The 14,035-nt window shown below is 33.9% G+C and overlaps 1 protein-coding gene across 3 annotated transcripts in view; it reads left to right on the plus strand.

The window, feature by feature from the left end:
• Window positions 1-14,035, plus strand: part of LOC106882052 (copine-8) — a 271,614-nt gene that overhangs the window by 204,876 nt on the left and 52,703 nt on the right. For all 3 annotated transcript variants that reach the window (XM_052968691.2, XM_052968690.2, XM_089354138.1), the window contains 2 exons: window positions 12,907-12,935; window positions 13,893-13,996. In XM_052968691.2, coding sequence (XP_052824651.1) covers window positions 12,907-12,935; window positions 13,893-13,996 — 133 coding nt within the window. The remainder of the gene's footprint in view (window positions 1-12,906; window positions 12,936-13,892; window positions 13,997-14,035) is intronic.

A 14,035-nucleotide genomic window follows, 5' to 3' on the forward strand; every position in this document is an offset into this window, starting at 1 on the left:
TGCTAAAAATGTAATTGCTCTAGCTATAAAGATATTTAATTTCTTTTAAAATACTCAGTAATTCTAACAGATTTGCTTTTAGCATATTCTAATTTCTTTTTTTTTTTTTTTTTTTCTTCTTTTTCTTGGTGGAAAATTTGAACATTTGCATATTATCACAAAATGGTAAGCATAGGAAACTGATAGAGCATTGTGGATATTTTAAATGGTATCAAGCATGATATTGATGTGTCTTGGTATATGTCATTGTTTGATAGGATAGTTTCTCAACAAATCAACCAAATCAAAAAGTGGCTTACCTAATTTAAATGATATGTTAGAAATCTGTCAGCTATCATCATCATCATCATCATCATCATCATCATCATCATCATCATCATATACAAACCATGTTCTGTTCATTTCAATCTAAAGGTTATAGTGTTTCCCCACCACCACCACCATCTCATTACACTAGTTAAATTTCAGCCTCCTTATTGCCAGAACCATTTAAGTTAAGATCGATATTCCAGCTCTTTGGATAAATAAATAACCCACATCAAACAGCAGAGAAAAGCAAAAGTAATAGCTACTTCTTTATTCTTTTTTTTTTTTTAATGGGCTTGGCACTTTAGCAAAGATGTCTTTTAATGTACTTTCATTCTTTATGCATTTTTATTCTGAACTAATGTCTTCCTAATATATATATATATATGCATATATGTGTGTACGTATTTGTGTGTGTGTGTGTGTGTGCGCGTGTGTTAAATGTCTGCACGAGATTATGCGCACACAAACGCACACACACACATGTGCATTTGAACAGCCACATACAAATTTACAAATCAGTACATTTCTGAATATGCATTTTACTATTTATGTATCTGTCTGTCCATTCATGTATGTGTGTGTGTGTAGTGTATTCATATATGTAGTTGTATATCTGTATTCATAAAAATATATCAGAGGCACATGTGTCACATGTGTACGTGTATAATTATATATGTATTTGATGTTTAGTAGAGGATATTATATATACATGCATACATACATACATACATACATACATACATACACACACACATGCATGAGGATATATTTAGGTGAATAAATATGGAAAGAATCTCAGAGGACCGCCTATTTAATTAATTATTCTTAAAGTATTAGATTGGGTTTCTTTGGTGTTGCTTTTTTATGTAAAGGATGAATAATAACACATTCAGTTCAGTTGATCCTTGTTTTGTCATGAAATATTAGATCAACAATTGCAAAATTCAAACTAAGTCCAAATTAGATAGTATAAAGCGAGGGTTTTCAACCATTTTTTTTTTTTAATTTGTGAACACTTTTGATGACTATTTTATTCTGGTGGACCCCCATAGCCATTCAATATTTAGAATGTAGTTTTATAGAAGCTTCTTACAAAATTCCTATTTTGTTTTTCACACATTAACTTGTGTAAGTTGAACTGTGTGAGATGTTAGAGAAAGAAACCTAACTGTTTCTTGCAATACATACCAATATATGCATCTAAAGCAAAACTTTTTCAGGGGCCCTTTAAATACTGTTGTGGATCCCCAATTTACTATTTCATTGCATGGACCCCCCCAAAAGTCTTATATGGACCCTCAGGGGCCATATGAGCCCTGGTTGAGAATCACTGGTATTAAGTGATTTTTTTCTACTGGTCTACCACAGTACTTTGGCAATACTTATGGGTGCTTTGCATGATTGTCTCAATTTATAACGATGTCCTGTAATAGAATAAGAACATTAATAAAATTTCAAAAAAGAAGCTACTAAAAGTTCAACTATTAATGCTACCACAACTTAAGTTATACGATTTAACCATTGCTATTGTTAAGATGTTGAAACATTGTAATGCACCAAGTATGTGTGGAAGATTATATCTGTCAATTTTGTTACTCTGATTATTTACAGCTTTGACTTTATTATAATTTAGGCTCATTCATCATCATCATCGTCGTCGTCATCATTTAACATCCACCTTCCATGCTGGTATGGGTGGGATGGTTTGAGAAGAAGAACCAGCCAGGTAGAAGCCTGCACCAGACTTCTGTAACTGTTTTGGCAGGATTTTTACAGCTAGACGCCCTTCCTAACACCAACCACTCAGCAGAATGGACTTAGTGCTTTTTAGTTGGTACTTGTACCTGCAGACAGGGTCACTAAGTACTTGCAAGATAGAGAGAAAAAAGCTCTTTCGAGGGGAGAAGGAGCATTGGAGGAGGTGATCTTGTGTCGGATGATGAAAGGTTATAGTGAGGCAGAGAGACAGAAACAGGGGTCTTGCTGTAGAGGATGTACAAGGTTACTCAGCCGGAGAGAGAGAGAGAGAGATCAGGAATGAAGACAGAAACAGGTGCACTACCGCAAAGGAAATACATGGTTACCCAACCTGAGGGAAGTACAAGAAAAGGAGAGAGACAGATAGACAGATAATAGGATAGAGACAGTGGCAAAGTGCCGGGCATATGCAATGATACAGTGAGACAAGGTGTGGGTGGAACATGCAAGGTGGAAGCTATCAGAGTGCAATGATACAGTAGCACAGGGCCAAGAGGACAGGATTGGGGACTGGGAGGTATGCCTAGTACATGACATGGAAATGTGAGGTAGAGAAGAGATGTAGTTTGGTTTGTTGTGGTAGAGTGTGTGAGAAGTTTTCTTGTTAAATGTGGGTGAGACACACAGCACTTCTAGAACTCAGTTTTGCTGACGTGGGCAGGTCTTCTCAAGATCTTCATATCACCAGACATCTCAGTCCATTGTTATTTTCTCTGTGAGGCCCAACATCCTGAGATTGGACCTTACCACCTCACCCCACGTCTTCCTGGGTCTCTCTCTTCTGCAAGTATCATCTACTTTCAGTGATCAGCACTTCTTTATGCAGCTGTCCTCATTCATACACATCACATGTCCAAACCAACGTAGTCTTCTCTCTTGCATGCTACATTTTATTCCTCTTATGCCCAACTTTTCTCTTAATACATTTGCACTTTGCCATACATGTGCACTGATGTTGCACATCCAATGGAGCATACTACCTTCCTTTCTCTCCAGTCTACTCATGTCTTCTGCATTCAGAGCCCATGTCTCACTAACATAGTGTTATATCTTTTTAACTTGTTTATATTGATCATCCCCATGTTGAGCAACAAAGTTACTTTCTTGATAACATTACTTAAATATCAGTTTCAAATTTTGGTACAAGGCCAGAAAATTCGGGGGAATGAGTAAGTCAATTACATTGACCCCAGTACTCAGCAGGTAATTATTTTATTCACCTCGAAAGGTTGAAAGGCAAAGCAAAGTCAACCTTAACAGAATTTGAACTCAAACCATAAAGTCAGACAAAATGTTACTAAGCATGTTGGCTCATGTGCTAACAAAATGCAGTCAGCGCACCACCTTAACATTACTTAAATATTAGAAATATTTCATTTTCTTCAATCATTCACTTATTTCCCATTATTCTTCAATCATTCACATCATTTCCTATTATTCTTTGATAATTCCAACACTTTTCTATTACTGTATTTGCATATCTAAAGCCAAAGTTCATTCTTATGAATACTGACATTAGTTGTGGACAGGTTGAAAATAGTTTAAATCCTTAACTGCTATAACTTTATCCACATTTATTCTAATGATCTCACATAATTGGCACATTCTGTATCTACCTTGTCTTGACTTTGTTCCAGCTATTGTGTTTGCTGAAGCTAAGTAATACTTTATCATCTCAAAATACATTATTAACTCTCCTCTAAGGCAGCGAGCTGGCAGAATCATTAGCATACCAGGCAAAATACTTAGCAGTATTTCATCCGTCTTTACGGTCTGAGTTCAAATTCTGTTGAAGTCAACTTTGCCTTTCATCCTTTCGGGGTCAATAAATTAAGTACCAATGAAACACTGGTGTCAATGTAATCAACTAGTCCCCTCCCCAAAAATTTCAGGCCTTGTGCCTTAGTAGAAAGGATTATTAACTCTCCTCATATCTCTTCACCAGTACCAATGCATAAGTTTTATCTTCTATGTATTTAATTCTTGGTCAATTTCTCAACTGATTTATACCTTACTTTACTAGTTCACATCACCTACTCTGTGCTTCTTCAAAATTTTGTGTTTTTCACCAGTTACCACAGATTCTCCATGGTTTCTTTACACTGCTGCAAATTCAGAAATTTTTTATAGGATGAAAATCTTTCTATCAGCTGTGTCAACAATGCTCATTGTCATTTCGTAATCTTTTTGTTACCATATTTCTGTTGAAATACACTTCTTTTGTTCATTTATTTTTGAAAACAATGGAAATTTTTGTAAAAATGCTGTCATTGTCAAGCTATTGTTTAGAACATAAATCAATATGAAATTTTGATAAAAGATTTAATCTAAGTCATTTTAAAATAGGATGTTTGTATCATAGAACCAAGTTTCTGGTGGATTAGTGACAAAAGGGTTACACATATTTCTGGCTGTTAAAAACAAATATTTTTACAGGATTTTAAAAAAAATTTCTACTGAAGTCTAAAATATTTAATAGGATTGCATAACTGTAATTTCTAATTTATTTTATTGGTATAGTCAACCTCTCCCATTTGCAACGTCTTCATATTTTGAAGAAAACTATTTCTGACGTTTTATGAGGACTAATTTCCATTAACCATTTTGTTACCATATTTTTGTTGAAATGTAGTCATTATTTCAATTAAATTTGAAAATGAGGAAGAATTCATTAAAATAACTTTATTATTAAGTTGTTGTTTGGAACATAAATTAGCATGAAATTTTGATGGGATGAATATCAAGACATAATAACAGATGTTGTTGCTAGGATTGTAGCAAATAGGGTTGATGATGCTAGTTAATGTAATAGAAACCAGTTACACTGAATTATAGTATCTCTGGAAGTAAGTTAATAAAATTCTAACTACATAATCATAAGCTACAGCTATTGTCACACTAAGAGAACCACAATTACCTTGATTGTCTCTGTTTCACTGACAGTTGATACCACTCCTACATTATGGTCAAGTGAAAACATCCCCAGGACTATTTCCACAATGGAAGGCCTTCTCACATCTAAATACATTTGAATGTGTTAGATTGGACTTTACACAAATATATTTTATTCATTCAACACTGCTTCATGCGACTATTTATTTAATTATTGCTTGACCAAACCCTATGTATATCAGCATATGTACTGTATTCTGTTCTAGTAAGAATTAATTTGCTCTTATTGGGCCATGAAAAACAGATTTGATGTTCATAGTTGATGAAGTGAAAGGACAGAAACACATGCATCTCATGGTCCAATATCATTCGCAGCCCAGTATGTGTTTTCACACAGACCTAAGAAGAGAATTTTCTGCCAGGACTATTTCTACAGTGGAAGGTTGTCTTCCAAATGCACTTGAACATATTAGGTATGACCTTACTCTGTTAAAATTTTTAACACTGTCATATGACCATTGACCAATGCTTATTTTGTCAACAGCAGAAAAATTAAAAGTAAAAACCACCTTGGTGAGATCTGAACACAACATAAAGGGATGTAACTAAATACCACAAGGAATTTTATATGCCTTCTACTGATCCCACCATAAACCATCCTACAGGAGAGTGTGTAGATTCAATAGAAGGCTAAACTTGTTTTATTAATATAGCTATGTCCAAACATATGAACACCATTCCATTTGTACTACGATGACAAACAATGAAAAAGTGTTTCAAAATCTCTTATTTACATTTTGATTGTTACCATATCATACTGTTTAATTAATCTCGTGTTTTATCTGTCTAATGTAGTAGTGTTCTGACAATGAAACATCTTACAGTAGACCTATACTATAATCTGTACATTATCAATCAATATTTGTGTTCGTCATCACCATCACTGGTCTAGTGTTTATTTTCCTATATTGGCATTGTTTAGACAGGTCTGTAACAAAACATATTCCTTCCACACATCTTTTACCTTGCATTATCTATTCTTCTTCAACACTGACATCAGTTTTGTGTTTGTTGGCATTATTTAGACAGTTCTATAAAACATATCTCTTCTACATATTGTCATATTATCCGTAAAGTATAATTCCCTGCCTCACCCCATACCGTATCTTTTGTTATCTATTCTATTTAGGATGCACTGCCAATGCACTTTTATGCCATCACTATTTCCATATTTTCTACAGTATTTATGTACATAATATTTCTTTTACCTCCTTTAACCTATCATGTCATAGTGGTACCACACATGATATTTGACATCAAATAATGTTATCTTGAACCGATCGGACTACTAGAGTTCATTACTCTCCAAACTAAGCCATATGCTTGGTGCTACAACAAGCCACCAATATATAAAAATAATATAAACCCAAGAATATATTATAAAAAAAGACTAACAGAATTATAATTCCTTATCTCAGAGTTTGAATTAAAACAATTAACACTCTAAGTAACGAAAGCCCTAAAAAAAAACTCTTATCAATACCCTATCAAAAAGTAAAAATCACTTTAATCTATGATTTTCAATGTTATTATTTCACTCTTGTGGTAAAACTTGTCAGTTCTATAATTCACATATTTCTTACAGCCATGGACTGTACCTCCTTATTTATGCATGACTAACTGACACATTGAATGCTAAGTGACTTTGTAAGGTATACACTTGAGATAGGCCTTTACACTATCAACTTTTCACCCAGTTTATTGACATTCCAGCATCTCAATCAGTTGCTACTCTACATCCTAGTACATACTGCAGATATTTAACAACAGGTCAACCCAGATTGAGCAGCTTTGTAATCACAGGCATTCCATCTCTTATTAAAGGTACACAAGACTACTTTCTCCAATGCGTTCTTTGCTTTTAAAGACAGTAGCATATAATTTGTGTAAGACTAGCTACTATTTCTTATAGGTTGAGTAACCATGTAGATGCTCCCTCATTGGTTTGTGTTATTGTATATTGTCAGTTAAAAAACGTAGCATTGGTTTTACAAAGCAAATAATATAATGTTCAATACAGTGTATATTGATATCTATCACATGCTACTATAGGCACAAGGCCTGAAATTTTGTGGGGAGATAGCTAGTCAATTACATAGAACCCAGTGCTCAACTGGTGCTTATTTCATCAACCCCAGAAAGATGAAAAGCAAGTTGACCTTGGTGAGACAGACAAAATGCTGCTAAGTGTTTTGTCCAGCAGACTAACAGTTCTGCCACTTACAGCCTTCCATGATTGACAGTAATATTAATTTCAAACTTTAGCACAAGGCCAGCAATTTCAGGGTGGGACTAAGTCAATAATATTGATACTAGTGCTCAACTGGTATTCATTTTATCAACCCCGAAAGAGTGAAGGGCAAAGTTGGCCCAGGTAGCATTTGAACTCAGAATGTAAAGACAGGCAAATGATTGACAGTAATATTAATAGTGATTTTAGTTTCTTATGCACAGACTAAATCTTTCAGACATTTATTTGTTTGATACCAGAAAGACAAAATTGAGCTCAAATGTCATGCTAACCATGGTGAGGTTTGGTACCAAATCCTGAGTCTTTCTATTTTGATTGCAAATAATTCTGTGTTGCAATTTGGATTGATTGAACCAGCTAAACTTAATGTATGTGAAAAATAACAGCAGTTTTTATAGCTGCTATAGTTACAGATACATAAGAATAATACATCTTGGAAACCCAACATATTTCTACAGCAAGAACTAATGCACATTCCTGATGGGCTATGTGTTAGCATTCTCTATGAATTGTTATAGAATTATAATAATAATGATGATGATTAAGATGATTGTGTTAGTGATAGCGGCAGCAACAACAACAACTATAATATTCGAATGCAACATTTACTGCTTCTGGGTTCAATCCCACTGCATGGTACTTCACGCCAGTATCTTCTGCTATTGCCCCAGGCTGACCAAAGCCTTGTGAGTGAATTTCGTAAACAGAATCTGATAGAAACCCATCGTGTGTGTGTGTGTGTGTGTGCGTGCGCCTCCTTGTCTTGAAATCACATGATGGTTGTAAAATGATTGTTACTCTCATACAAGCAGTGTCATTCATTTCCAATATTCTACAAAAACATGTCTGACCATGGGGAAATATTTACCTTGTTTAGAAACAAGTGAGGGTTAGTGACAGGAAAGGCATCTGGCTGTAGAAAATCTACCCCAGTATTCTGCTCAACCCTTGCAAGCATAGAAAAGTAGACATTAAAATGATGATGGTGACTTCTTCATGCTAACCAATACGAAATTTGTCAGTACACCAGTGAAGGAGCCTCTTACATGGTCGCTGAGCCTGCTAGAAATAATAAACTAATATCCTTCAGATCATACGCTAGCACCTTTTTTAAAGGTGGTAAAGTGTGATATTAGGCTGCTATCTTTTTTCTTTCTCTTTTTATAAGGGAACATTACACAATATACTCTTAGATATACTATTTGAAGAAAACTATGGGGGGTGATAATTGTTGGAACAGCACCTTCTACTATATGTGTGTACACACACATACATATATATATATATATATATACATATACAATGGGCTTCTTTCAGTTTCCTTCTAGCAAATCTACTCACAAGGCTTTATCAGCTCAAGGCTATAGTAGATGACACTTGCTGAACCTGAAACCATGTGGTTGAGAAGCAAACATTTTACCACACAGTGATGCCAGTATGTCTGTATTAATATATTATTGTGGACTGGACACATACACAAGATATGCAGTGTGTCGGTCTTAATCATACATTTGTTCAGTGTTGTAATTGCTATAATTGGCATGTCTTTCAAAAAGATAAGACTTGAGTATGAGGTTGCCATTTTAAAGACATCAGCTGGTTAAGTAACTACATTGAAACACTTCACTCTACTCTTATTATGATAACATTAATACTGGGTTTTTTTGTTTTTTTTTTAGACAAGTTATCTCCTCACATTCAGAAAAGACAGAAAATTTAGATGCAATGTTAATAATTTTTCCAAAGACATCAGCGGTTAACCCTTTTGATATCAGCCTGTCTGACATCTCTGGTTCTATGATACAAATGCACTGTTTCAAAGTGATCTAAATTAAAATTTTCCATAAAAATTCCTTGTTAATTTATATTCGAAATGCCTGCTTAATAATGACAAATTTATTTTACTATATTCTAAATTATTTTCAAAATTAATTGAAACAAAGGCAATGTTTTTCTACAGAAATATGGTAACAAAATGGTTAAAGTAAAACTGTTCCATCTAGGAATAAAAGCTGGATCTCTAAATAATGTAATGAGGATGATAGTAGTAATGGTCATTATTGCTACGGCACTGATTTTTATTATGGTTTATAGGAACCTTATGAGCAGTCTCGAGAAGTTTGAAATGTTGCTTTATAATGTAAGATTTTAAGGTGAATTTCTTGACTCTAAAAAAGCCTGTTTCTTTTTTTTCACACAGCAAGGATGCTAAAGAAAGGCGTTAAATACTTAAGGTTTAGTGCATCTTTAGCAATCTGATACTTAAATACTTAAGATTTATTGCATTTTTAGCAATCTGATACTTAAATACTTAAGATTTATTGCATTTTTAGCAATCTGATACTGGCAGAACAACAATAAAATGCTGAATAAATGAAAGGAATTATAATCCTTTCTCCTCTAGGCACAAGGCTTGAAATTTTGGTCGTTGGGTAGTCAATTAGTCAACTGGTACTTATTTTATCAACTCTGCAAGGGATGAAAGACAAAGTTGACCTCAGTGGAATTTGAACTCAGAACTTCAAGCTGGACAAAGTGTCACTAAGCATTTTGCCTGTTGTACTAACAATTCTGCCAACAAAGGATAATAATAATAATAATCCTAATTGTTAGATTAACTATTCATTTTAAATATCAGTTTTCCACTTAAGCATGTAAACATCTTAATAAAAACAGATGTGTAGCAAAAAATATAAACTTTGCTAATACAACCTTTATATAAAGTTTACCTTTGCAGTTTTAGTTTTTTAAGGTTTTCTTTTCACCATTTACCATTTGATAGAATTCCTTGAATATCTTGTGGCAGTGTTCTTTCACTCCAAGTGCTTAACATAATTGAACTTGAAGAATTTGTTGTGCTGTAATCATCCACAGTCCATCATAATCTTAAACAAGTTAATCAAATCATCCTATTTTCTGAAGCACTATGTGCCTGGTTTATTATTCAGACACGAAATAAAATTGCATTTTGTCAGTTACTCTGTAAATGCTTTATGAAAATATTTCCTCTCACTGTCACAAGTTCAACCTCCAGCATTAATCTCTTAAAATATCCTCTCTCATGCACATCGCATAATGGTATCATAAAAGATAGCGTGTTAGAATAGAAGAAGAATTCTTTTCAGGGTGTCAGTCAAATGCTAGCTTAAAGTTGAAACAGTTTAAAATTTCTATAAATGTGGATATGATCTGACTGTAGGTCATGTTAAAGTCAATTCATTTCATTAAGAGGCTTCAGAAAACATTGTCCATTTGATATCAAGGATTTCCTTTTACATAACCTGAGTTACTGTTGTTTATTCTTATAAAGTTATATTGAACTACACTCATTTAGACAATCATGATTTATCTTGATCTAGGATATAAAAAAAAAGACCAAGAACAGGTTTGACTGTGTGGTTAGAAGTTTGTTTCCCAACCATATAGTTCTGGGTTCAGTCCCATTGCATGGCACCTTGGGAAAGTATCTTTGACTACAGTCCCAAGCCAGCCAGAGGCTTGTGAATGGATTTGACAGAAACTTGGTTCATATATTCCTTCTTTTGAACATCAGATGTAAAAAAAACACCATGTTTTCCTTAATTATTGTCATGGTAAACTGTCTTGTTAATAGAGCTAGGTTTCTTATTTTAAATCTTGTACTGAAATTTCATTTCTATGTCTATGAAGTGCACTGGATGTGAAGTTAAAGTACTGGGCTGATGACCACATGCTCATAAGTTCTCATTTTACTAGTGTCATTATTGTTGTACCTTACCCTAATCTGCTGAAGTTCGCGCATCATCATCTTCATCCTCATCTTCATTTAACATCCACTTTTCTATGCTCACATGAGCTGGGCATAATTTGTTGAGGTAGATTTTCTATAGCTGGATGCCTTTCCTGTCACTAATCCTTACCTATTTTGAAATATGGTAAATACTTCCCCATGACCAGACCTGTCTTGGAAGATAGGGAATGAAGGATACTGCTTGCATGACAGTGACACTTGTTTAGTACTATCACATGATCTCAAGTCAAGAAGACAGGGATGCACTCACACAAATATGCATACGTGCACCCAATCAACACACACACACACATTTTAAAATATACATGGGCTTTTTTCAACTTTTGTCAACTAGATTTATTCACAAGGCTTTGGTCAACCTGGGGCTATAATAGAAAATATTTACCCAGAGTGTCAGGCTGTGGGATTGAACCCAAAATCAAGTGGTTGAGAAGCAAACTTTTTACAACACAACCAAACCTGTGCTTGTTGACTAAATACACATGCTCCTTTTTATAACTGAACTGTTAGAAGTAAGGTCATTTGGTTAAAAAAGAGAATTTATCTAATATATAAACTGAACCACGCATGTACATCATGTAAAAATGGATATAAACGATAAAAGAAATATCAATAATATCACTGATGACTGAGCATTAACAATTCTTTTATACTAAAGTGTATCTTGATCTACTCAAAAAGCATTTCTTTGAAACTATAAAAACTGCTATAGGTTACTTTGTGAGCTGCAAGTTTTCAGGCAAACTCTCATAAAACATTCAATTTCAGAGATTTGTTTTATTACCATATTTTCTGGCATACAAGTCAACTTAGTATGGCATTGGCACTGGCACTCCGTCGCTTACAACGTCGAGGGTTCCAGTTGATCCGATCAACGGAACAGCCTGCTCGTGAAATTAACGTGCAAGTGGCTGAGCACTCCACAGACACGTGTACCCTTAACGTAGTTCTTGTGGATATTCAGCGTGACACAGTGTGACAAGGCTGACCCTTTGAATTACAGGCACAACAGAAACAGGAAGTAAGAGGGAGAGAAAGTTGTAGTGAAAGAGTACAGCAGGGTTCGCCACCATCCCCTGCCAGAGCCTCGTGGAGCTTTTAGGTGTTTTTGCTCAATAAACACTCACAACGCCCGGTCTGGGAATCGAAACTGCGATCCTATGACCGCTAGTCCGCTGCCCTAACCACTGGGCCATTGCGCCTCCACTAACTTAGTATATAGTAACAAACATTCAAACAGCTTCACTATCTTTCCAAATCCTGCTGCATTTCACATGGAATTTTTAGTTCTTCAAAGTTGTTTTGGTGCATAAGTTGACTACTTTTTTTGCTGGGGCTGTAAATTTTGGTCTGAAAAATTTGACTTGTAAGCTAGAAAATATGATAATTCTTTCATTTTGGAACTGATACTCTGATTTATGACATTTTTCTATTTTGACAAGTGTTATGCTTATTAGATTGTAGCAACTTAGCATTGAAGCTTTGTTAAAAGTATTTAGCTCAAGGGTTTGAATTCAAACACAGAGATTTCTGTACAATGATTGGATTATAATGTATGAAATAAAAGTGCAAATGTAGCTAACAGTTTACTAGTCTATTATACAGTTATAACTTCAGGTTATTTATTTCACTTCTAAAACTGAACATCTCCCCCCCCCCCTCTCTCTCTCTCTCTTTTATGAAGACAAGTCTATGATGGAAATAGAATCCTAAATTGACTACGACTTGTGAAATCGAGGGGAAAAAAATTAATAAAAAATAAAAACTAATTCCTATAAAATCACCTTAAAAGTGCTTCTCCTGAGACACAAAATAAATGTATTTAAAAATTTTTTTTTTATTGCAGTTAATGCTGAAGAATTATCTTCATGTAAAGTAAGTATTAAAATTTCTATTTTATGAAAGAGAAATACTTCGTTTCTATAATTTCTTTTTAAGTTTTACCTTATATGGATATGCTGGTATGAGATTAAGCAGTCAAGAGCTTGGAACATTTTGTCGGGTATAAAATAGCTGATGTTGAATGATTTTTCTCAGTAATATGACAAAATATACCTTTGATTTTGACAGGATGGTAGTAATTGATTGAAATTATTCTTAAAATAACTTGCAATATGAGAAAAATTAGAGTTAGTAGTATGTGAAGGAAAATGGAGAAAGAAAGAAGAAAGAATAAAATAATTTGTATTTGACACCAATGAACTACTTAGAATATGTAAAATGTATTTCAGTGTTGATATATAGATTATAATGCTCAGAAATGTGTAACAAATTTTATATCTTTAGTTTATCCCAAATAAGACTTACAATAATAATTTTTGGGGTGGAATTAATTTTTAATTTCTTGAAAATATCTTATTCCTTCGAGAGTTACTCAAACTAAACACTACATTTTTGATTTCTTTCTCTAACTAAGAGGCAAGTTTAAATTCATTTGAGGGTATTTTATATTTTCTTTTTTTTTTTTTTTTTTCCTTTGTGTATATCATTCAGTACATCACCACTTACTAGATTCAAGCTAACACTATATTCTAAGCAGTGCCTAGAATATAATGTTGGTCTATATTCTAAGTATTGCTTACACTTCACATGCTATAATTCAGTGGTTAGAGATAAAATGTCATAAGAGACATTACATAAAAAAAATTATATGATAAAATAATAAATATTCAAGCATTGAAATTTTTTTGGGAGTATTGTAGGACCAGGAAATTGATGTAAAACTATATGAAAGCTAAAAGCCATTGTTGGTATTATGTAACCTTATAGTCCTCACACAGACTTGGCAAGGTTTTTGTTACTGATTGTGTACTTATTGATATATTCTTGCAGGAAGAAGCCACAATGCATTTCTGTGCTCATCAATTGGATAAAAAAGACTTTTTTGGGAAATCCGACCCATTTCTCACGTTTTACCGATGTAATGAAGATGGAAGGTATTTGTTTTTCCTACATCATTTCTGTGAAATAATTTT

The sequence above is a fragment of the Octopus bimaculoides genome, chromosome 6 (genome assembly GCF_046866305.1).
Source record: "Octopus bimaculoides isolate indiv1 chromosome 6, ASM4686630v1, whole genome shotgun sequence".
NCBI classification, from domain to species: Eukaryota; Metazoa; Mollusca; class Cephalopoda; order Octopoda; family Octopodidae; genus Octopus; species Octopus bimaculoides.